At 46.3% G+C, this 25,380-nt stretch overlaps 1 protein-coding gene and 1 pseudogene across 1 annotated transcript in view; one reads left to right on the top strand and one right to left on the bottom strand.

The window, feature by feature from the left end:
* The window catches only part of LOC129049080 (bMERB domain-containing protein 1-like), a 49,574-nt gene that overhangs the window by 24,016 nt on the left and 178 nt on the right, over window positions 1-25,380 (bottom strand). The window contains exons 2-5 of the mRNA XM_054526941.2: window positions 21,357-21,533; window positions 18,157-18,324; window positions 14,014-14,197; window positions 1,778-1,851 (exon numbers count right to left, since the gene is read on the bottom strand). Of these exons, the coding sequence (XP_054382916.1) occupies window positions 1,778-1,850 (73 nt within the window). The 5' untranslated portion in view covers window position 1,851; window positions 14,014-14,197; window positions 18,157-18,324; window positions 21,357-21,533. The remainder of the gene's footprint in view (window positions 1-1,777; window positions 1,852-14,013; window positions 14,198-18,156; window positions 18,325-21,356; window positions 21,534-25,380) is intronic.
* Window positions 9,575-10,549, top strand: LOC112131560 (large ribosomal subunit protein uL22-like; annotated as a pseudogene).

Genomic DNA, 25,380 nt, shown 5'->3' with positions numbered 1-25,380 from the left:
TCCAGAGGTCACAAGATTCGCAACTTCCCCAATTACTCCTGCAGATAACATCACTATTGCAGAACCTAAGATCAGCCTTTTGAGATATCTTTTTAGGTTTTGTATTTCTGATGAATGATGATCCATGTGGACCTGCCACCCAGAAGTGGACTTAGCACCCCTGAGAACCATTTTTCACACACCTATGATTGCATCCCCAACCAATCAGCAGCATCCTCTCTGATATAGTTTGGCTGTGTGTCCCCACCCAAATCTCATATTGAAATGTAATCCCCAGTGTTGGAGGCGTGGCCTGATAAGCAGTGATTGGATCATGATGGAGGTTTCTCATGATGGTTTAGCACCAACCTCCTTGGTACTGTCTTTGTGATAGTGAGTTCTCAAGAGATTTGGTCATTTAAAAGTGTGTGGCACCTCCCTCCTCACTCTCTTGCTCCTGCTCTGGGCACATGACATGTCTGCTCCCTTGTCTCCCGCCATGATTATAAGTTTCCTGAGGCCTTCCAGCAGCTGAGCAGACACCAGCATCATGCTTCTGGTACAGCCTGCAGAACTGTGAGCCAATTAAACTTATTTTCTTTATAAATTACTCAGGTATTTCTTTCTTTCTTTTTTTTGAGTCGGAGTTTCGCTCTGTCACCCAGGCTGAAATGTAGTGGTGAGATCTCACCTCACTGCAACATCCACCTCCTGGGTTCCAGCAGTTCTCCCACCTCAGCCTCCTGAGTAGCTGGAATTACAGGCACCTGCCACTACCCCTGGCTAATTTTCGTATTTTTAGTAGAGATGGGGTTTCACCATGATTGCCAGGCTGTTCTCAAACTCCTGACCTCAAGTGATCTGTCCCCTCAGCCTCCCAAAGTGCTGGGATTACAGGCATGAGCCACCATGCCTGGCCTGCGACTAGTATTTTGATAAGGGTAAGCCCCCCACAGAGGGCAACTGACCCAGCCTGATGGGCAGGGGAAAATTTTTTGGAGAAGATGCCAAATAAGTCAGGCATTAATAACTACCAAATCTGGGGCGACTTCAAAGTTAGAGTTTGTACACACTTCATCTGTTTCCAAGTAGGATAATAATGGTCACAATTGCTAATATTTACTGGACTCTTGAGGCCAAATATCAAGCTAAGCACTTAGTTTGCATCATCTCATTGATTTTTATGATATTTAATTTAATTTAATTATATATTTTTTGAGACAGTGTCTCGCTGTGTTGCCCGGGCCGGAGTGCAATGGCACAATCTCAGCTCACTGCAACCTCCACTTCCCGAGCTCAAGTGATTCTCCTGCCTCAGCCTGCTGGTTAGCTGGGATTACAGGCGCCCGCCACCACACCCGGCAAATTTTTGTATTTTTAGTAGAGATGGGGTTTTCCCATGTTGGCCAGGCTGGCCTCAAACTCCTGACCTCAAGTGAGCCACCCACCTCAGCCTCCCAAAGTGCTGGGATTACAGGCATTAGCCACCGTGCCCAGCCTCTTTATGATATTTATACTCAATGAATTAGGCCCTCTTACTATTACTACCCAGTTTTCAGAGGAGGAGAAATTGAGTCTCAGAGAAGTACAGTGACTTGTCCAAGGACAAGAAGGTGACCAGAATTCACTAGGACTTGAACCCAGGTCTGCCTGACTCGAAGCTGTGTTTGACACATGCAGTCAGGGAGCACTGCATTGCAAGAATGAGGCTCTGTCTTCCAGACCCAGGCGTACAGATGGGCCAGGCTGGGGGCCCCCAAGCACCTGCTTAGCACAAGGTGAAGTTGCAAATGGTTACCTGGGATGGCGACCAAGTTCTGCAGCTCCTGCTTCAAGTCCATGATGTCCTTGCAGAGCTGGATGTCATCCATCCTGGGGAAACAGGACACCACCAACAGCAGGTTACATCAGCAGAGCATTACACCCTGAGCATCATCCGGTTAACACAAAGAAGCTGTTAAAGGTGGGTTATCTTTTGAAGAGGCCATACATGCTCATTGTAGAGGTTTTCCCTCAAAAGGAAAAAGCCAAACACTGCTCAATTATCCCACCACCTAGAAATGATCAATTACTGTTTTTTGTTTGTTTGTTTGTCACAGAGTCTCACTCTGTTGCCCAGGCTGGAGTGCAATGGCATGATCTCGGCTCACCGCAACCTCCGCCTTCCGGGTTCAAGCGATTCTCCTGCCTCAGCCTCCCAAGTAGCTGGGATTATAGGTGCCTGCCACCATGCCCAGCTAATATTTTTTGTATTTTTAGTAGTATTTTTAGTAGAGACGGAGTTTCACCATGTTGGCCAGGCTGGTCTTGAACTCCTGGCCTCAAGTGATCTGCGCACCTCAGCCTCCCAAAGTGCTGGGATTATAGGCCTGAGCCGTGGTGCCTGGCCATCAGTCACTGTTAATAACACCTTGATAGAGCTCCTTCCAGTCTTCATGTGCCTGACTTTGGTTTGCTTATATGAGTGGGTTCATATGGCATATTCAGTTTTGTTTTTCAGCTAAAGTTTACATTTTTTAAACATTACAGAAATTCATAACATAGAGGAAAGTCTCCTTCTGTCCTTCAGAGATAATCATTGTCAACAATTTAGTATGTATTCCTCTGGATTTTTTAAAACATTATTTTTATTCTGAAAATGTTTAATTTTTTTTTTTTATTTTTGGAGATAGAGTGTCGCTCTGTTGCCCAGGATGGAGTGTAGTGGCGTGATCATAGTTTACTGCAGACTTGAACTCCTGGGCTCAAGAGATCTTCCCACCTCTGCACAACCCCTCCCAACCCCAGCCCCTACGGAGCAGCTGGGACTACAGACTAATTTTTAAACAGTTTTTTGTAGAGACAGGGACCTCACTATGTTGCCCGGCTGGTCTTGGATTCCTGGCTTCAAGCAATCCTCCCACCTCAGCCTCTCAAAGTGCTGGGATATAGGTATGAGCCACTGCACCCAGTCTCCTCCAGATTTTAAAAAAATGCATATGCTTATAATATCATATATGACACCATTGTTATTGTACAAAAATTTTTTGCAATTTGCTTTTTTCAATTTAATAATCTTTAATAGTCTTGATCATCTTTCCATATCGGTATATGCAAATCTCCACATTTTTAGTGGCTGCATAGTATACCATTATATTGATATACAGTCATCTATTTTATTTTTATTTTTTCAATTTATTTTTATTTTTATTTTTTTTAGACAGAGTTTCACTGTATCACCCAGGCTGGAGTGCAGTGGTGTGATCTTGGCTCACTGCAACCTCCACCTCCCAGGTTCAAGTGATTCTCTGGCTTCAGCCTCTAGAGTAGCTAGTAGCTGGGATTACAGGCATGAGCTACTGCACTCGGCTGATAACACAGTGATCTATTTAACTTTAATTTATTTAACTATTCCCCTATTCATAGACATCTGGGTTGTTTCCTAACACATTTCTAGGATAGATTCCTAGAAATGCAATTGCTGGGTCTAGTGACATGAACACTTACATTGTAGTAGGAATTTCCAAATTGCCCTTCAGAGAGATCGTGCGTGACATTACCAACAGTGTGGCTGTGGGGGACAGTGGTTGCTGGCTCCTGTCGTCTCAGTAATTGGGTTGCTTTTGCAACCCAGTTTTGCATTACACATTATAATTTTGCATTACACATTATGGTTTTGTGTGTGTGCTACAAAAATTAACTCATCTTGCTGTAAACAATATTTGTAATGGCTGTCTGCAATTTCACAAATGAGATTCATCAGGATTGTGCTAATTACACCCTCATCTTGATTACTAAGGCTGGCTTTTCAGGTTTGAGCAATTTTGGCCACTGCAGGATGAACATCAGTTCCTCTAAGGCTTTTTCTCCATGCTGGATTATTTGGGGTTTAGATTCTCAGAAGTGGAACCACTAGCTGCTCCTGACAACTATCCTAGGAAAAGCCAGAGGACAGAAATTATATTTTCATTTTGCTCATGCGGAAACAGGTAAAGAGGCTCAACTGAGTACACACAGCTCATGGAGTAGGACCAAAACTAGAAATTGACCCTTCGGAGTCTGAGTCCACTGATCTTTCTGCCTCATTCCTCAGCATCTCCATCAAGGGCTGGGGCTGCTGACTCCTTTCAGCAGTGCCATCTGTAGACCGGCATGGGGCCCTGTCTTAGTCTGTTAAGTGTTGCTATCAAGGAATGCCTGTGGCTGAGTACTTTTTTTTTTTTTTGCATGAAGGAATATAAAACTATTTATTAACCACTTTTCACCAGTATTTACAATAAAGTAAACAATATACAGTTGGATAACATTCTGATTACTACAAAGTTGTTCCTCCTGGCTTTTGCTGAACCAGTAAAGCAAACTGAAGATTGAGCCTACATGTAAGGAATGAGTTGGAGTAAAGAAAAAACATGCAGGTCAATAGGTTAGATTACAAAAGGTTGTTCACACATTTATGGCAGCAGGTCCTAAACTGCCAACATCTCTAACCGTCTGATTAGGTTTCTATGAGTCAAGTCTTATATAATCCATTTATCATGACCTTTTAGTCAACGTAGCCACAGGGATTTCAATATTTTGTTAAGGAATGGCCCAGTAGGGAAATTTTTTAATGTTCATTTAACTTAGTTTTGTTTAGCTAGTTAAAACACACTAGCATTTGTCTAGTTTCCTCATCCGGATGAGGAAACCTGCTGTGATGGCAGTGATAAAATTTTTCCTTTCAGGAATTTTGCAAATAAACTAATTATAGATGCTTTAAAATTATCCAACTTAAATTGTCCTATTTAGAATTACTTATTTCACTTGAAATGTATGGCTTCAGGAAAATTTTCAATTTAACTTGAAGTGATTATCTCTTATTTTGCTTGGAATAATGGCATCTCAGAAATATGGGTTTACCTGTGACTTTTTTGTTTGGGTGAATGCTTAAAAACAAAAAAAAAATTTACATATGCATTTTATGGATACACACACACAAAAAAAACATGTAAAAAATCTAAAATGGTCCTTAGGCTTATGAGAACACAAGTTTTGATTGAGTAATGACTATGGACATTTCCCCCAACATTTAGAAAAGCGGTTCTTTAATGAAGAGGAAATAATATCTTTATAAAGCCAAGAGGTTTATTTGGCTCATGATTCTGCTGGCTGGAAGATGGGACATCTGACATGGGCCTCAGGCTGGCTACACTCATAGAAGGTGAAAGGGAGCTCACGTGTGCAGAAGTCACAGGGCAAGAGGGGAAGCAAGAGACAGGGAGAGGTGCCAGGGTTTTTTTTTTAACAACCAGCTGTCCAGGAACTAAAAGAGTGAGAACTCACTCACCCCCACCTCCCAGGAAGAGCTTAATCTGTTCATGGGGGATCCACCACAGTGACTCAAACACCTCCTACGGGGCCCTATGATGTAGTTTGGATCTGTGTCCCCACCCAAATCTCATGTCGAATCGTAATCCCCAGTGTTGGAGGAGGGGCCTGGGGGGAGGTGATTGGATCATGGGGACAGACATCTCCCTTGCTGTTCTCCTGATAGTGAGTGAGTTCTCATGAGATCTGGCTGTTTAAGTGTGTGTAGCACCTCCCTCTTTGCTCTCTTGCTCCTTCTCCAGCCATATAAGACTTCCCTGCTTCCCCTTCGCCTTCCACCATGATTGTAAGTTTCCTGAGGCCTCGCCAGCCACGCTTCCTGTACAGCCAGTGGAACTGCGAGTCAATTAAACTTCTTTTCTGTATAAATTACCTGATCTCAGGTAGTTTAAAAATTTTTTTTTCTGGCTGGGCACGATGGCTCACGCCTGTAATCCCAGCACTTTGGGAGGCCGAGGCGGGTGGATCACAAGGTCAGGAGATCAAGACCATCCGGTCTAACACGGTGAAACCCCGTCTCTACTAAAAATACAAAAAATCAGCCAGGCGTGGTGGCAGTTGCCTGTAGTCCCAGCTACTAGGGAGGCTGAGGCAGGAGAATGGTGTGAACCCAGGAGGCGGAGGTTGCAGTGAGCCAAGATCGTGCCACTGCACTCCAGCCTGGGTGACAGAGCGAGACTCTGTCTCAAAAAAAAAAAAAAAACAAAAACAAATTTTTTTTCTTTATAATAGAGATAGAGTTATACCGTGTTGCCCAAGCTTGTTTCCAACTCCTTGGCTCAAGCGATCCACCCACTTCAGCCTCCCAAAGTGCTGGGATTACAGGCGTGAGCCACCGCACCTGGCCTCAGGTAGTTCTTTATAGAAATGTGAGAACAGACTAATTTCAGCACGAGACTTGGAGGAGACAAACATAAAAACCACAGCAGGGCCCCTTGCCTTTTGCCACTCAAGAACAACTCATGCTGTCCATTCTAATGCCAGCATCCCAGTTTCAGGACAAGAGGCAGGAATGCTTTGCTTCAGCCTGCATCTCTTGTTGCCAGAGGCATGCCAAGCATTTTTCAAGCCCTGCCCTGGAATGTCCTAGCAGGTGACAGCTGCCTCGAATGAGCGTGGACTTGCTGGGAGGGGACAGACTGTTCCCGTGGGTTTCTATCAGCGATCGTTCAACTGGAGAGACTCCAAGTGCTTTTGCAGAGATCAGGCTACATCAGGGCAATCTTGGTCCCCAGGAACATTTGGCAATGCCTGGAGACATATTTGGTTATTATAATTGTGTGTGTGTTGGGGAGGGGTGTGGTTGCTACTGGCATCTAGTGGGTAGAGACCAGGGACACTGCTAAACATCCTACTGTGCACAGAACAACTCCCACAACAGACAGTGGGCCAGCCACCATGTCAATCACACTGAAGTTGAGGAATCTTGGATTCTAACCACAGAACTATCAAATTATTGATAATTTTTGAGAGGTAAGAGAGGAGAAGATGGAGAAAGGACAAAAGGAGAGACAGGCAGTGATTAGGAGGCAGAGTTTTGGCACCAAACAACTCTGGCTCAAAGGGCCATGGTACAGTAACTTCCTTTTCTGTCTCACCTAACTTATTTTTAATTATTTATTTATCTATTTTTTTTTTTTTTGAAAAAGAGTTTTGCTCTTGTTGCCCAGGCTGGGGTGCAATGGCGCGATCTTGGCTCATTGCAGCCTCTACCTCCTGGGTTCAAGTGATTCTCCTACCTAAGCCTTCCAAGTAGCGAGATTACAGGCATGCACCACCAGGCCCAGCTAATTTTTTTTTTTGGACGAGATTTCACCATGTTGATCAGGCTGGTCTCAAATTCCTGACCTCAGGCAATCCACCTGCCTCAGCCTCCCAAAGCGCTGGGATGATAGGCGTGAGCCACCGCACCTAGCCGTCATGTTTTAAATAGGAATGATGGCAGTACTATTTGCTGGGATTATTATGCACGTTAAGCATTGAGCACAGTGCCTGGGACCTACACGGTCAAATGCCCAGTAAATGCTGTCTACTATTGTTATGTTTTTTAGAGACAGGGTCTGGCTCTATCACTCAGGCTGGAGTTCAGCAGTGCAATCATAGCTCACTGCAGCTTCGAACTCCAGGGGTAAAAGGATTTGCCTGCCTCAGCCTTCTAAGTAGCTAGGACTTTAGGCATATGCCCTTACACTCAGCTAATTTTTAAATTTTTTGTAGAGACAGAATCTTACTATGTTGGCCAAGATGGTCTAGAACTCTTAGCCTCAAGCGATCCTCCCATCTCAGCCTCCCAAAGCACTGGGATTACAGGCGTGAGCCACCACGCCAGCCTTTTTTTTTTTTTTTTTTTTTTTTTAGAGAAAGCCCTTAAGAGAAAGTTCGCTTGGGCAGGCTTCTGGGAAGGATAATTAGGGCCTTTGGTTCTCCCCCGTCCTGGTCCTAAGCTCCTATAGCCACTCACGTGAGGATGGTGAAACCGAACGCTAACCTGATTAAGCCCACCAAACTTAACTTGCCTTGCTTGCTTTTAACCACTTACTTATAGCTGGTCTTAAAACTTATATAGCTAAAAGCCAAGCAGCCAAATGATATATACCTAACCCCCTCACTGGCTTCCTTACATATGTCACTATATGTTATTATGGTACATATATGTCATATGTCACATATGTCACTATGACACATATGTGACTATGGTAGTGGTTGCTTAAAGTTGTTTTTCAGGACTGTGGGGGCAGCTCTTGACCAGTTCGAACCCGTTGAGATCAATGACCCTTCAACTGAACCTGTGCAAATGCTGGAGAAGTGACCTTTTGATGTCAGAGGGCCCAAAACTCCCTGAGATCATGCTAATGCTGCCATTTTCTAAACATGCATCCTATGAAGATCCAGGAAGCTTGGCTATGTATGTGCAGATTGCTAATGACCTCACTTTTCCTTGCCTCCTATCACCTTTCCCCACACTTTAGACCACCCTGCTCCTTTATTCCATAAAGATCCCTAAATTCCATATTCAGGAAGGCAAGTATGAGACCTTTTCTCCTGCCTCCTTGCTTGGCTGCATTGGTGTGAATAAATTCTTTTCTTTTGCCAAATCCATCATAACAGTGATTGGCTTACCACGCATGGGCAGAACGGGACAGGTTCGCTATCTAGGGCAGAAGGGAGGAGAGGAAACAGCCAGACCCTTGATAGCATCCTGGGGCCACCCCACTGACCCTCGGGCCACCTGCATCTGGACTGCTTATCAAGTCAAAAAAAAATTTTTTTTTTTGAGACGGAGTCTAGCTCTGTTGCCCAGGCTGGAGTGCAGTGGTGTGATCTCGGCTCACTGCAACCTCCACCTCACGGGTTCAAGCAATTCTCTGCCTCAGCCTCCCGAGTAGCTGGGATTATAGGCATCCGCCACCACGCCTGGCTAATTTTTGTATTTTTAGGAGAGATGGGGTTTCACCATCTTGGCCAGGCTGGTCTTGAACTCTTGACCTTGTGATCCACCTGCCTCGGCCTCCCAAAGTGCTGGGATTACAGGTGTGAGCCACCGTGCCCAGCCTCAAGTAAATATTAAATGCCCTTATGACTTAAGCAGTGTGAACAACAGACTTGGTTTGCCTGGGGCTGCCCCAGTTTCTGCACTGCAATTTCCAGATCCTTGGAAACCTCTCAGTCTCAGGCAAACAGAGACAGCTGGTCACCCAAGATTTAAGACACTAGTCATCGGATGCTGTGTTACTTGCAGCCGAAGACATTTTCACAGATACATGTGTGTGGATAGGTGCATTTTTAATGCGTATTGGATCAAGACATACCTACAGCTGTCCCGCTCATTGCAAGCATGACATCATGATGATTTTCCAATGCCATTAAATCATATTGTTCAAAAGACATGTGACTAGTTCATGCAAAGTGCTTTAAAAGCATAGCTGGAACTTTGAATAAGCCATGCTTTAGAAGCATGGCTGGAACTTTGAATAAGCCACATTAGTCCAGGTCTCTGTACCATTAGGGCTGAACCTGGAAATCAAACTCTGCTGCTGCCGGCTCGTTCCAGAGAGAGATGTTATCTTCAAGAACCTGATTAACGTTCGGAAGGAAAAGAAAGCCAACCCGTGTCATTCAGCATCTTGGCCTTTCACGCTGGGACGATAGGGGAAAGTGGGTCATTTTTATCAGCATTGAGTGGGGAGAGGTGATCAGGCCCTGCTGGAATAATAGAGCTGCTGCTTTACAAAATGTTTGTGAAAACGACATGAAATGGAGGCATCAGCAGCTTGAGTTGCGGCCTAATGGAAACCCAGCAGAGACCACGACAAAGGCAGAGGCAGGTTTTCAGAGGCAAGGATTGACTTTTAAAAATAGTCTTTATTGTCTCCTTTTAAAAATAAGTTACAGAGGCTGCCGGCATCTTAAGACAGGTGAGAAAAAGATGTCATGTCTGGGCCGGGCACGGTGGCTCACGTTTGTAATCCCAGCATTTTGGGAGGCTGAGGAGGGTGGATCACGAGGTCAAGAAATCGAGACCAGCCTGGCCAACATGGTGAAAACCCCGTCTCTACTAAAAATACAAAAAAAATTAGCCAGGCGTGGTGGTGGGCACCTGTAATCCCAGCTACTTGGGAGGCTGAGGCAGGAGAATGGCGTGAACCCGGGAGGCGGAGCTTGCAGTGAGCCGAGATCACGCCACTGCACTCCAGCCTGGGTGACAGAGTGAGACTCTGTCTCAAAAAAAAAAAAAAAAAAACAAACAACCAAGAAGAACACTCCTGAAAGTGCCCAGGTACGCACATACAAAAGGCCACGAAGTATCAGAAAGATGCCACTTTACAGAAACAACATGTACCATTCTGACATTATAATGGTGGAGTTGGTAGATGTGCCCAGGCCAAGAAGTGGGGCTGGCCACACGGTCAGCGGCCCAAAAAGAGCACTGAATTTCTGCTGCACATGCTTAAAAATACAGAGAGTCACGCTGAGCTTAAGGGTTTAGATGCAGATTCTCTGGTCCTTGAGCATATCCAACTGAACAAAGCACCTAAGATGCGCCGCCGGACCTACAGAGCTCGGGGTCGGTCGGATTAACCCATAGGTGAGCTCACCCTGCCACATCCGGATGATCCTGCCTGAAAGGGAACAAATTGTTCCTAAACCGGAAGGGGAGGCTGCACAGAAGAAAAATATATCCCAGAAGAAATTGAAGAAACAAAAGCTTATGGCATGGGAATAAATTAGGAATAAAAGGAATGCCATTAAAAGTTAAAAAAAAAAAAAAGGAGAGAGAGAAACAGTAAAAAAGATATATTTCTTAGAAATCAGTAAACTGAATATCCCAGGAGAGACGTCGGTATCACCCCATTCACAAGCCTGGTTCCTGCCCATCCCCCCTCAAGGAGCCTCCCAAACCAAATACCAACACCTGCCCCCCTTCAGCCTGGGTGTTCTAAAAAAAAAAAAAAAAAAGAGCTGATTAATCCAACAAGGAAAAAAGTTCCCCTTTAGGAAGAGCCAAAAATGTGGTTTAAACAAACCCAAGGTCATTGGTGCTTCGAGTTGGCTGAGGCTGGGCAAGACCAGACCCTGATGTCAAGACTTTATAGCCAAGGCCCCTCCAGAGCAATGGAAAAGGGTGGGTGGTGGGAGAGGGGGGTGCCCCAGTTTGATATAAGACCCACTGCCAAGGACTTCTATGTAACCTCAAAGGCAGGAGGTGGGGAGGTCAAACGGGAAATGAACGCACGAGGTGCCAGGGTGGTGGGCGGCATTTGCATCACCAAATTAAGTGCTGATGTGTACAAAAATCATAAAGCATTTGGCAGCCTTCCATGTTCTGTACACACTGCTTGGATACTCTAGCAGCTGGGAAAGGAAGGGGGGGTGTGCAGAACCTATCTGGGTCCAAGAGAGTTTAAGGACATTTTTTGCTCACCTGGACGGAAGGGTAGAGAGACAGACCTCACGCTGGGCAAAAGATTCAGCTAAACCCACACATTTTGATTTAGAAAGCACAAAGGATATTTTCACCTAAAAGTAGCCTGCCAAACAGGTCAGTGAAAAAGTCACCAAGAAGTTGCCACAATGCATTGCTCGGGCTGAGAGACAGACAAAGGCGGATTCTGCAGCAAGAAGAAACAGGCTAGACTCAAGGTAGAACCTCCCAACCACAAGGGAATGAACATGCAGAAATTCAGTCTAATCAAAGAATTTAAAAGCTGAAGGGAATGTCAGCTATCATGCACTGGCAAGAAACAAAAATCCAACTTTTTTTTTGAGACATGGTCTTGCTCTGTCACCCAGGCCAGATGGAGTGCAGTGGTATGATTTTGGCTCACAGCAGGCTCTGACTCCCAGGCTCAAGAGATTCCCCCACTTCAGCCTCCCGAATAGCCGGGACTACAGGTGTGCACCACCATCCCAGCTAATTTTTGTATTTGTAGTAGAGACGAGGTTTCACCATGCTTCCCAGGGTGGTCTTGAACTCCTGACCTCAAGTGATCTACCCGCCTTGGCCTCCCAAACTGCTGGGATTACAGACACAAACCACCACACCACACCTGGCCACCAACTTTTCCTTTAAAACCACCAGGGCTCATGACAGCAGTATTCATAAGAGTCAGAAAGTGGAAAAAACCCGAATGTCCATCAACTAGTGAACAGATCAACACAGTGTGGTCTAGCTGCACAATGGCATATTATTCTGCAATAAAAGGAAATGAAGCTACAACATAGTTGAACCTTGAAAACATCACGCTAAGTGTAAAAGCCGCCAGTCACAACATTCCACCTATTGTGATGCCATTTATATGAAATGTCCAGAATAAGCAAATCTAGAGAGACAGAAAGATTAGTCGTTGACTAGGGCTTGGGGGGTGCTGGGGAAAATAGGGAGTCACGGCTGATGGATTGGGGTTTCTTTTAGGGGTGATTAAAAAAAGTTCTAAACTTGATTGTGGCGATGGTTGGATTGTGTGATTTAAGTGGGTTAACTGTATGTCGTATGAATTTTTGTTTTGGTTTGGTTTTTTGTTTGTTTGTTTGTTTTTTTGAGACTAAGTCTTGCTCTGTTGCCCAAGCTGGGGTGTAGTGGCACAATCTCGGTTCACTGCAACCTCCGCCTCCCAGGTTCAAACTATTCTCCTGCCTCAGCCTCCCCAGTAGCTGGGCCTATAGGCGTGCGCCACCATGACAGGATAATTTTTGTATTTTTAGTAGAGATGGGGTTTCATCATGTTGGCCAGGCTGGTCTCAAACTCCTGACCTCAGGTGATCCACCTGCATCAGCCTCCCACAGTGCTGGGATTACAGGCGTGAGCCACTGCGCCTAGCCTACGTGTATGAATTACATCTCAAGAAAGCACTTATTAGAGACCACTAGGACCTCTGCAGAGAAGGAGCTCCCACCCCAGGCAAAGGATGAGAAACTCAGAGACCAACTTGAGAACCAACCCTGCCAGCAGCTGCTGTGTATCCTGGGGCTGGTCACTTTGCCTCTCTGACATTCAGTAGCTTCCCAGGGCAGTTAGACCAAAACCCACCTGGAAGGCCCTGCAGGACAATCACTGTGCTGACCTCTTCTCCTGCCCACCACGTCCTGGCACACCATGGTCTGGCCACACCAGCCTTTTTGTTTTGTAAACAAATTGAGCTCATGCTGGTCCTGAGGCCTTTGCACTTGCTGTTCCCTCTGCCCACAACACTGTTCCCAGATCTTCTCCTTGCTGGCTCCTTCCCATGCCAATGCAACATCCCCAGAGAGGGTTTCCCTATCCCCTGCCTGAGTTGCCACAATGACACCCATCACTCCTCAGCCCATGGCATTGTCTTTTTTTTTTTCCCCCTCCAAAGCACTTAATAGTATCTGATTTTTTTTTTTTTTTTGTAGAGTTGGGGTTTCAGTATGTTGGCCAGGCTGGTCTTGAACTCCTCCTGGCCTCAAGTGATCCACCCACCACGGCCTCCCAAACTGCTGGGATTACAGGTGTGAGCCACTGTGCCTGGCAAATTTTTTGTATTTTTTGTAGAGATGAGGTTTCGCCATGCTACCGAGGATGGTCTCAAACTCCTGAGCTGGAGCGATCCTCCCACCTCAGCCTCTCTATGTGTTGGGATAACAAGTGTTGGGAACCACCACATCTGGCCCTGCTGAACTGCTTTATGAGGGAGGGAAGTGAAGCTCAGATGGGTCTGAAGGGCAGGCCTGAGGTCACATAGCTGGGGAGATGAGCGGCCGGGGATTGAACCCAGACGTCACCAACCCGAGCCTGCCAGCTTAACTCCGTGCTTCACCTCACAACTCTCACATCTCTTGTCTCACGTATGTCCTCAGTTTCTCTCAGCCCCAACAGCCAGGACTTTAATTACCATCCTTCCCATTTTTGCCATAAGGACCCTGAAACTCATCAGGTCCTAGGTCATGTTCCAGGAAGGTGCTAGACCCTGCCCTGAGGTCAGCTGAGCTGAAGCCTGGTGCTCCCGTCCCCTGGCCATAAAGCACCGAGACTCTCTCCCAGTTCAGCGCTGCAGGGACTAAGGTGGTTTTCCACGTTGCTTCTTTAGGGGGCTCTATCCAGCTCCCACCCTCATGCCCTGATGAGCCACCTTCCCCGAGTGGCTGGTGGCAACCTCAAAGAGGCCAGTGTGGCCCTTCAAGGTGCCAGACACCCCGAGCGGGTGGAACCCTGGGGCTGCCCCTACCGTTCTCCTCTGGGTCCTGCTCCTGCTCTGTGCTGGCATAGGTACGCAGGAACTCAGCGAAGGCGCCGTCTCGGGCCAGCAGCTCCTGGTAGGAGCCCATCTCAGAGATCTTGACGCCACTCATGACAATGATGACGTCCACCTGCGGCAAGTAGCTCATGCTGTGCATGACCAAGATCCGCATCTGTGGGCAAAGGGGACACCTGGCCACGTCAGTACACACGTGTGACACTGCCTAGCTTGGCAGAGTGAAGACTAAAGGAGGAATGAGCTGACGAACACCTGGCGGGCAGAACTCAGGTCTGAAGGTGGGACATGCACCTGCGATAACAGCATCCAGGAGCAGCTGAATCTGTGCACACGGCCCTTTTACATGCATGTGCAAAGGGCCTGCCATGCCTCAGGTGCTGAGCTAAAAGCTGGGGAAGGGGAAGGAAACAAAGACCCCTGCCCCAGATTCCAGGGCCACAGGAGAAATGGATACTAGTAGAATAGTGCTTGCTGAATGGCAAAAACGCAGCAAAAAGGGGAACAGGTGTACTAAGTGTACGGGTTTTACAATTTTAACAAAGGTGATGGGGAAGGTTATTTTTTAACAAAAACCTGAATGACAAGAGGTAGGGAGGGAACCATACAAGTGTGTAAAGGAATAAAAGGATGGTGCCACAGCAAAACAGTTTGTACGCAATGGCTTTTTTTTTTTGAGACAGAGTTTCACTTTGTTGTCCAGGCTGGAGTGCAGTGGCACCGTCTCGGCTCACTGCAACCTCCGCCTCCTGGGTTCAAGCAATTCCCGTGCCTCAGCCTCCTGAGTAGCTGGGATTACAGGAGCCCGCCACAACACCTGGCTGATTTTTTTTTTTTTTTTTTTTTTTGTATTTTAGTAGAGATGGGGTTTCACCATGTTGCCCAGGCTGGTCTCAAACTCCTGAGCTCAGGCAATCTGCCCATCTTGGCCTCCCAAAGTTGTAGGATTACAGGTGTGAGCCGCTGCGCCCGGCCCAATGGCTTAATTTTTTTCTTCTTCTTTTTGTTTTTTTTTTGAGATAGGGTCTCGCTCTATCACCCAGGCTGGAGTGCAGTGGTGCGACCTCAGCTCACTGCAACCTATGCTTCCTGGGTTCAAACGATTCTCCTGCCTCAGCCTCCCAAGTAGCTGGGACTACAGATATGTGCCACCATGCCCGGATAATTTTTGTATTTTTTTGTCAAGACAGGGGTCTCATCATGTTGCTCAGGCTCATCTTGAACTCCTGAAATGAAGCGATCCATCCGCCTTGGCTTACAAAAGTGCTGGGACTACAGGCATGAGCTACCGCGCCCAGCCCTGGCTTAACTTTTTTCTAAAACAACTCCCGCTGTCAGCCACTCCCAAAACCACTACAATATATGCACATGCATACATTTTATCTGCAGATCTGAAAGTTTGGGAAGACATTCATCAAACTATTAATAGAAGTCAGCATATGTTTCCTTAAACAACTAACGGTCAATCTTTTCAGCTTTATGGATCTTACAGTTGCCATGGCACCAACTCAGCTCTGCCGAGTTGAAGTAGCTGTAGATGATGCTTTAAAGAACAGGACACGTGCGGTGGCTCACACCTGTAATCCCAGCACTTTGGGAGGCCAAAACAGGAGGATTCCATGAGGCCGAGAGTTTGAAACCAGCCTGGGAAACATAGTGAGACCTGTCTCCACAAAATAAAAATAAAAATAAAAATAAATTAGCCAGGCATGGTGGTGCATGCCTGTAGTCCCAGGAGCTACTCAGAAGGCAGGAAGAGGAGTTGGAGGCTACCATGCCATGACTGTGGGGGCACTGCACTCCAACCTGGACAACAGAGGAAAACCCTGTCTCCAGAAAAAAAAGAAAAAAGAAAAAAAATACATTGGCCATGTTCCAATAAAGTTTTATTTATGGACACTGATATCTAAATTTAATACAATTTTCAAATGTCATAAAATATTCTTCCTGTTTAGATTTCTTCTATTTAAAAATACACACATCATTCTTAGCTCAAGAGCCATACAAAAAGCAGGCCATGGGCCAGATTTGCTAACCCTTGCTCTCTAAGAGAAGAATTAAAGATTAGGGATGCAAGATGAAGAGGGACTATTTTATTTACTTTATTTATATATATTTTCTGAGACAGAGTCCCACTCTGTTACCCAGGCTAGAGTGCAGTGGCGCAATCTCAGCTCACTGCAACCTCCACGTCCCAGGTTCAAGAGATTCTCCTGCCTCAGCTTCCCGAGTAGCTGGGATTACAGCCATGCACCACCACACCTGGCTGATTTTTGTATTTTTAGTAGAGACAGGGTTTCACCATGTTGGCCAGGCTGGTCTCGAACTCCTGACCTCAGGTGATCCACTGGTCTAGGTCTCCAAAAGTGTTGGGATTACTCACCGTGCCCAGGTTTATTTACTTTATATACATGCACACACACACACACACACACACACACACGCATATGTTATAAGAATATATCCATACTCTTGTACTTTTCAATTTTGTTACAATGGGCATGTATTACTTAGTCATTTTCAAAAATGTTTTGTACTATTTTAAAATATGTTTACACAGACAGTTAAGTGGTATGTGTGGGAATGATTACAAGAGGTCATGTAGCATGATGTTTCCTGTATATATACGTGTAACAAGGTAACCCTATTTAAAAAGTTTACACACAGAGCAAAAAGACTTGAAAGAAATACAAAACCTCTAACCAGTGGAATGTGTGTAACTGCTTCCATTTTTCTTTTTCATGTTTTTCTTAATCTATATCCCCTCCATGGGGATGTGTTAGTTTTAAAATCAGGGGAAACAGCCGGGTGTGGTGGCTCACACCTGTAATCCCAGCACTGCGGGAGACCCAGGCGGGCAGATCACTTGAGGTCAGGAGTTCGAGACCAGCCTAGCCAACATGGTGAAATCTCGACTCTACTAAAAATACAAAAAGTTAGCCAGGCGTGGTGGTGGGCACCTGTAATCCCAGCTACTTGGGAGGCCAAAGCAGGAGAATTGCTTGAACCTGGGAGGCGGAGGTTGCAGTGAGCCGAGATCATGCCATTGCACTCCAGCCTGGGCAACAATAGCGAAACTCCACCTCAAAAAAATAAAATAAAATAAAATAAAATCAGGGGGAGGAAAAAAAAAGAGCCAGTGTGTACCCATTACCACAACTACCCTATAAAGAGAACACAGGAACTATTTCCTATCATGTTAAGGTGTTGTGGCAATTTTCCGACCCCTCTACCCACAGACACCTCTGCAAGTAAGAAAACGCAGCCTGCTAGGTCACAGGCAATGTCTTGGGGTGGGATTCCCCGCTAAGAAGCCAGCCCTGTGACTTAATCAGGAAGAGAGGCCTCCCTTGGCCATGCAGAGGCAATGAATTTAACTCTGCGCGGAGGACTCACCCCCATAAAGACAAGTACAAGACGGCTGTCTTAGGAAGGCTTCCAAGAGAAGCATGAGAAATGTGTTCTTTTTTTTTTTTTTTTTTTGATGTTTGGAATCTGCTTTATTTTTTTTTCTTTTTTTTTCTTTTTTCTTCTTTTATTATTATTATTATTATTATTATTATACTTTAGGTTTTATGGTACATGTGCGCAATGTGCAGGTGTTACATATGTATACATGTGCCATGCTGGTGCGCTGCACCCACCAACTCGTCATCTAGCATTAGGTATATCTCCCAATGCTATCCCTCCCCACTCCCCCCACCCCACAACAGTCCCCGAAGTGTGATGTTCCCCTTCCTGTGTCCATGTGTTCTCATTGTTCAATTCCCACCTATGAGTGAGAATATGCGGTGTTTGGTTTTTTGTTCTTGCGATAGTTTACTGAGAATGATGATTTCCAATTTCATCCATGTCCCTACAAAGGACGTGAACTCATCATTTTTTATGGCTGCATAGTATTCCATGGTGTATATGTGCCACATTTTCTTAATCCAGTCTATCATTGTTGGACATTTGGGTTGGTTCCAAGTCTTTGCTATTGAGAAATGTGTTCTTTAAAGTCCAGTGAAAAACAAAGAAAGCCAGAGAAAGTAAAGGACTCCTAAAGGGGACACGTTCCGACTTAACCAAAGGGCGAGACGGCCCAACACCAAACCCCGCCCCGCCAGCAGGCACCTTGTTCTTCAGCATCCCCTTGGGGCCAATCACATTTTCAAAGATGTGTTTTCCCACGTGGGCATCCACTGCTGAGAGGGGATCATCGAAGAGGTAAATGTCAGCATTGGAGTACACGGCCCGGGCCAGGCTCACGCACTGCTTCTGGCCCCCAGACAGGTTCACGCCCTGGAAAGACACATGCACAGGAGCGGGTTTCCTGGGAAATCTTGAGACTCACGATACGTAGAAGCAGGCCGAGTGTGGTGTGATCCCAGAACTTTGGAAGGCCAAGGTGGAAGGATTGCTTTAGGCCAGGGGTTTGAGACCAGCCTGAGCAATATAGGGAGACCCTGTCTCTCCAAAAAAAAAAAAAAAAAAAAGGAAAAAATTAGCCAAGCCTGGTGTTGTGCGCCTGTAGTTCCAGCTATTCAGGAGGCTGAGTGGGAAGATGGCTTGAGCCCAGGAGTTCGAAGCTGCAATGAGCCATGGCTGGACCACTGCACTCCAGCCTGGGTGACAGAATGAGACCCTGTCTCTCTAAAAAAGAAAGAAAGAAAGGCATAGAGCCTGCTCGGGACACAGCAGGTCGAGGGTGAAGGCCCTGCAGAGCTGCCCCCACCTCCTCTTCTTTAAGTTTGATGCTGAAGACATGAGGTCATGCCTGCACAAACCTGGAACCAGGCCCTAGCTCCACCACCACCAAGGATGGGATCACAGGCACGGGGTTTAGCCCCACCTGTAAACTGGGCAAAAGAGAAAACCTGAGTCTCCCATGAGGTGCTGAGCAGGGCACCTGGCGCACAGTGGGTACACAGCGAGCGCTCAGCGAAGGGTGGCTGACAGCACCAAATCTTGTTGGGCAGTGGGAAGGCCCTGATCTCTTAGTCTCATGGAAGGCGCTGGTGGACGTGGTCATATTATTGTTACTGCTGCTGTTGGTGACAGCTGCCGTGTTTGCCAGCTTACTCTGGATCTGTCACTGTCCGGCAAAGTCACATATAGGTGAAGCAAGGCTCCGGCATGGGGACGTTGAAATCCAGCCCATATCCCAGTCACCGGGAGGAAGGACAATGCATGGACCAGCAGCAGCGCCAGCTCCCACCATGACAGATAAGCCAACGTCGTTTCCCTATTTGGCTGGAAATCACAGGTTACTGCCCAGCCCCTCCTGAGATGCCTGCCCTGGCACCCATGCACTGAGGTGGGGTCCTGGGAGCCAGGTGCCTTTTGTTTTTGGAGACAGAATCTCACTCTGTCGCCCAGGCTGGAGTGCAGTGGCACAATCTCAGCTTACTGTAATCTCCGCCTCCCAGGTTCAAGTAATCTTCTCACCTCAGCCCCCTAAGTGGCTGGGACCACAGGTTCACTGCACCATGCCTGGCAACTTTTTGTATTTTTAGTAGAGATGGGTTTTCACCATGTTGCCCAGGCTGGTCTCGAACTCCTGACCTCAGGCAATCCTCCCACCTTGGTCTCCCAAAGTGCTGGGATTATAGGCGTGAGATACCGCGCCTGGCCAATAATTTGTTTTTTATTTCTAAGGAGCTGCAGACTTACCTCAATTTTTAAACATCATTCACCAAATAAGAAAGCTGACGGAGTCCCTGGCTTGTAACTAAAAACAGAAATGGGCCAGTGCTTTTCACTCCTGGTCTTCCAAGAGGCGACACACCAGACGACCACCATGGGGTGCCAGAGCAAAGTGGCCAGGCAAGCAGCAGGGGAGGGCACCCCAGGCCTGGAAGGCTCAGACCAAGGTGTGGAGGTGAGCACGGGCTGGGGGTTGCTGAGGAGCAGCAGGAAAACCTGGGGGATGGAGTACAGCGGGAGGGAGGGTCTGCAGTGGTGAGAGGCACACAGAATGGCCCTTTTAGAGATGACAAAATGAGCACGTAAGAACATGGACACAGGAACCATGCTCTCTGCAGCTCTGTGGCTGTGTGGCCTCAGGCAAGTCACTTGGCCTCTCTGTACCTCCTTTTCCTCAATGATTACCTAGGTGTAACAACAAATTCCACCCATGGGCTTGCTGTGAGGAAGAATTACGTGCAAAATGTTTAGCATAGTTCCCAGCATACAGAAAATACTCAAGTTATAGGCCGGGCGAGGTGGTTAACATCTGTAATCCCAGCATTGTGAGAGGCAGAGGCGGGCAGATCACCTGAGGCCAGGAGTTCACGATCAGCATGGCCAACACAGTGAAATCCCGTCTCTACTAAAAATACAGAAATTAGCTGGGTGTGGTGGCAGGGGCCTATAGTCCCAGCTACTCAAGAGGCTGAGGGAGGAGAAATCACTTGAACTCAGGAGGCGCAGGTTGCAATGAGCCAAGATTGTGCCACTACACTCTAGCCTGGGCGACAGAGAGAGACTCCATCTCAAAAAAAAAAAAAAAAGAACTTTGAGAGGCTGAGGCCAGCAGATCACTTGAGGTCAGGAGTTAGAGACCAACCTGGCCAACATGGTGAAACCCTGCCTCGACTAAAAATACAAAAATTAGCTGAGTGCGGTGATATGCACCTGTAATTCCAGCCACTCAGGAGGCCGAGGCAGGAGAATCACCTGAACCCGGGAGGCAGAGGTTGCAGTGAGCTGAGATTGCTCCACTGCACTCCAGCCTGGGCAACAGAGCAAGACTCCATCTCAAAAATAAATAAATAAATAAAAAGAAAGAAAGAAAAGAAAGAGAAAATGCTCGGTAAGTGTTAGCTATTGTGCTATTTTCAGTATTATGGCTATCCTGACAGGGACTGTGAACATCTGAATCATCGACTCCCCTCCTCCCAACAGCATGTCCTCTGTCATGTGACTCTGCAGTCACGTGACCACAACGGTAGACTGTACTTCCTTCTTGGTCCCTTTGAGCTTGGTCAAGTGACTTGCTTTGTGAGTAGAAGGGACAGTGTACTTTAAGGGACATTGCACGCTTTTTGGGGGGCCTATCTTGGGCCTCTGCTGCCACCATGAGAAGAGCCCCCTTTTGGAAAGCTGTGGACCCCTCACCCCAGTCCCCAGGAAAAGCTCTGTAAGGGAGACCTGAGCCACACCCACAGCCTGGACCCAAGCTCAGCTGGCCTGCAGCATGCAGCAGAGCCGCCCAGCTGAGCCCTGCCGGGTCAGCTGATAGCAGCAGACTCACAGACCACTGAGATTGTGAGAGCGTTTGTTACGCAGCAACAGCTGACTGATTCAGGGGCCAGCATCGAAACTATACTGACCTTCTCGCCAATCTCTGTCCGATCCCCGCTGGGCAGGATTTCCAGGTCTGGGAGGAGGGCACAGGCCTGTATCACGGACCTGTAATACGGTTCCTCCAGCTGACATCCAAAAAGGATGTTTTCTCAGAGAGAATCATTCTGAATCCAGGCCTGCTGTGGCACATAGGCCACGGAGCCCTAAGTTGCAAATGGAGAAGGAGGTGAGACAGACACACAGACAGATCTGATCAATGAGACAGCAGCTGGCCCACCCGCCTGCTAGGAGGGCCTCACTTCACAAGTCACTTTCATCACAACTATTGCTTTGGCAAGAGGGAAACTGAGTCACAAAGGACAACAGATGCCAGGGCTGGGATCAGAACCCACAGCAGGTGAATCACTGACTCCAATATCAGGAGTCAAAGAGTTGATATCCTTATTGATAAGATTACAGTTATTTACTTAGTAGCTAGCTATTAACTCAATGCCTACAGCAGTGATCAAAACCCCTGCTTCCAAAGAGTGGAAGTCCCTGACATGACGGAAAACTACTTGATTACAGTTATGGTGGATGCGAAGAGAAAAAGATATATGACACTTTTTAAGAGTCTGACTTGACTAGGCGCAGTGACTCATGCCTGTAATCCCAGCACTTTGGGAGGCCGAGGCAGGCAGACTGCTTGAGGTCAGGAGTTCAAAGCCAGCCTGGGCAACATAGAGAAACCCATCTCTAAAAAAAAAAGAAAAATTAGCCAGGCATGGCCCTGTGCATCTGTAGTCCCAGCTACTTGGGAGGCTGAGGTGGGAGGATCACCTGAGCCCAGGAAATGGAGGTACCATGAGCTGAGATTGCACCGTGCCACGGCACTCCAGCCTGGACTACAGAGCAAGATCCTGTCTCAAAAAAATTAAAAATAAAAGACTGACCTAGTTTGGGACATCTGGGAAGGATCCTTGAGGAAATATCCTTGCTAAAAACTGAAGCAAAAACTCCTATATCAAAGCATCCATTTCAAAGGTTTATTTTTATTTCCATATGTCAGGTATCACAAACAACATGAGAATAAAGGCTAGAGTAAGGATATTTGTTTTGTGTATTTTGCTAATGAAAATGCTGAGGTAGTTAATTCTTTATCTATTTATTATGTTTGTAGAAACAAAACCTTGCCATGTTGCCAAGCCTGGTCTCCAACTCCTGGCCTCAAGCGATCCTCCTGCCTTGGCCTCCTGAAGTGCTGGGATTATAGGCATGAGTCATCATGCTCAGCTCAAACATATGTTTAGACAAGAACCAAAAAGTGAAGAATGAGTCAGTTTCACGAGGAGAAGAGGGAAGAGCATTCAAGTCCGAGGGAACAGCACATGCGAAGGCCTGGAAGTGAAAAGTACTTGGCACATTCAGGGAACAGAAAGGCCAGTGTGACAGGAACATAGATCAATCCTGTGAGGGATGACTGGCAGAAAACACACCAGGGACAGCAAGGGGGCCTATACGTGGTGGGGAGCATGGGCTTTATCAGAAGGGCAAAGGGAGCCCCTGAGGATTTTTTTTTGAAACGAAGCCTCGCTGTTGCTTAGGCTGGAATACAGTGGCAAGATCTCAGCTCACTGTAATCTCTGCCTCCAGGCTCAAGGGATTCTCCTTCCTCAGCCTCCTGAGTAGCTGGGACTAAAGGCGCACACCACCAGACCCACTAATTTTTGTATTTTTAGTAGAGACGGGGTTTTGCCATGCTGGTCAGGCTGGTCTCAAACTCCTGACCTCAGGTGATCAACCTGCCTCAGCCTCCCAAAGTGCTGGGATTACAGATGTGAGCCACCGCGCCCAGCCAGAAGATTCTTGAATAAGGGAATTCTAGAGAGGGCAAAGCTGACAGCAGGTCCCAGGTACCCTCATTCTTACTCTAAATTCTCAAATAATTAACCTGCTGACTTGAATATCCTAACTTTTAAGAAGCCAAAAGGTCAACAGTGGTGCCTTACCATAGAACCCACAGAAAATTCAGACATAATATACACAAACCACACCGACTAAAACATTTGGGAAAAGATAAATATTTTATATACATTTCTAGCACTCCCCTTACCTGGGCAAAACAACCAATAATAAATAATCATCTGGCCTGAAATGATAATAGTGCCAGGATAGCAGAAAGCTGGGGTTAAGGAAACAGAAAGCAATGTGGATCCCACCGGGATTTGGAATTTTCTTCTATTAATCTAGCTCTCATGGTTCATTCATCTTATTTTATGGCAGGAACTTGAAAGTAATGATAAAACATTTCTTAAAACAATAGTTAAAGATCATTAATTTGGACCCAACCACAATGTATACTTTCTAAAGGCATTGTATAGCCGAAGAAAGGGTTTTGCTCTGAAATAAAAACAATGTCATAGACTAGGCCAGGAGTGGTGGCTCACGCCTGTAATCCCAGCACTTTGGGAAGCCGAGATGGGGAGATCACCTGAGGTTAGGGGTTCTAGACTACCCAGGTCAACATGGTAAAACCCCATCTTTACTAAAAATACAAAAATTAGCCGGGTGCAGTAATGGTGGGTGCCTATAATCCCAGCTACTCAAGAGGCTGAGACAGGAGAATCAGTTGAACCCAGGAGGCAGAGGTTGCAGTGAGTCAAGATCACACGACTGCACTCCAGCCTGGGAAACAAAAAAAAACTGTCTCAAAAAAAACCCACAACAACAAACAACGTCATAAACTTGACATTCCCAAAGGCAGATTCCAAGAGACATGTGTGCAGTTGCACAGACACTAAAGAGGTGCAGACAAGTACACCTGGGACACATAAGGTTAAACAGTTAATAGATTTTTTTTTATCATTGCAGGACTTGTCAGAGCCTTTAATTTGCTAATGTTTACTATAAGTCTCCAAGAGGGATGGGGCTGGAATATGCATTATTTCCCATGCTTGTTTGAGCCTGGGGTTCTTTATCCCCCAAATGTCCTGCAAGATGAGCTGGCTGCAGACCACACTCCTGGAAATGCTGGTAGCAAAACTTCCAGGGATGTATTGTTACACTAGGAAAAAGCCTTCATGGGGAGTGAACTAAATGCAAACAAAGGCTGTTGATTTCCAGTGGGGATTATTTGTAAAGGAGCCTCTTAAGCTCACTCCTGGGGAATTTCAACTTACTTCAAAGTACACTGTGTATTTAAAAGCAGTAAAACTGCAGTCTTCTTTTAGCTCCATATTAAGAATTCAACACTAAAAATTTAAACTGTTCCCTTTAAAAAATGTTCTAAGAAAATATTCCAACCACATAAACATTTTTATTTTGTTACATTTATAAGAATAGATACTCAGAGAGATCCACAAAGATAAAGAACGATCCAAAAAGACCCAAACAGACCAAGAGACACTCAGTGACAGGCAGAGACGCAAGGGAAGGAGACACAGGCCACGCACCAGGGAGTCTTCATGTGTCTACTAAGTATTTATTTAAGTGGCTGAATGCAGTGGTTCACACCTGTAATCCCAGCACTTTGGGAGACAGAGGTGTGCAGATTACTTGCGGTCAGAAGTTTGAGAACAGCCTGGCCAACATGGTAAAACACCATCTCTACTAAAAAAATATAAAAATTAGCTGGGCATGGTGGCGCATGTCTGTAATCCTAGCTACTCGGGAGGCTGAGGGAGAATCGCTTGGACCCAGGAGGCAGAGGCTGCAGTGAGCCGAGATCACGCCACTTCACTCCAGCCTGCGGGACAGAGCCTGACCCTGTCTCAAAAAAAAAAAAAAACAATAATAATGATAATAATAATAATAAAATAACAGCTTAATAAGGAGGTAACAAAATAAATATTAAGTGCCTACTACATACTGGGCACTATTTTAAGTGCTGGGAGACAGGTGGAAATAAATGACACCAAAATCCTGCCTTCTAGGACAGCACGGAACAGAACAGAAAGAACGAGAGAGAAACAGACAGCGGAAAGATACAGGAGGAGGAGGAGAAGAGACGTTGCTGCTTTCGCTTCTGGCACAGGAACAGTCAAAAGAATCACCATCATTTTTGAGCTTTTC

Source organism: Pongo abelii, chromosome 10, assembly GCF_028885655.2.
Source record: "Pongo abelii isolate AG06213 chromosome 10, NHGRI_mPonAbe1-v2.0_pri, whole genome shotgun sequence".
NCBI classification, from domain to species: domain Eukaryota; kingdom Metazoa; phylum Chordata; class Mammalia; order Primates; family Hominidae; genus Pongo; species Pongo abelii.
This window is presented reverse-complemented; position numbering and strand designations above follow the sequence as displayed.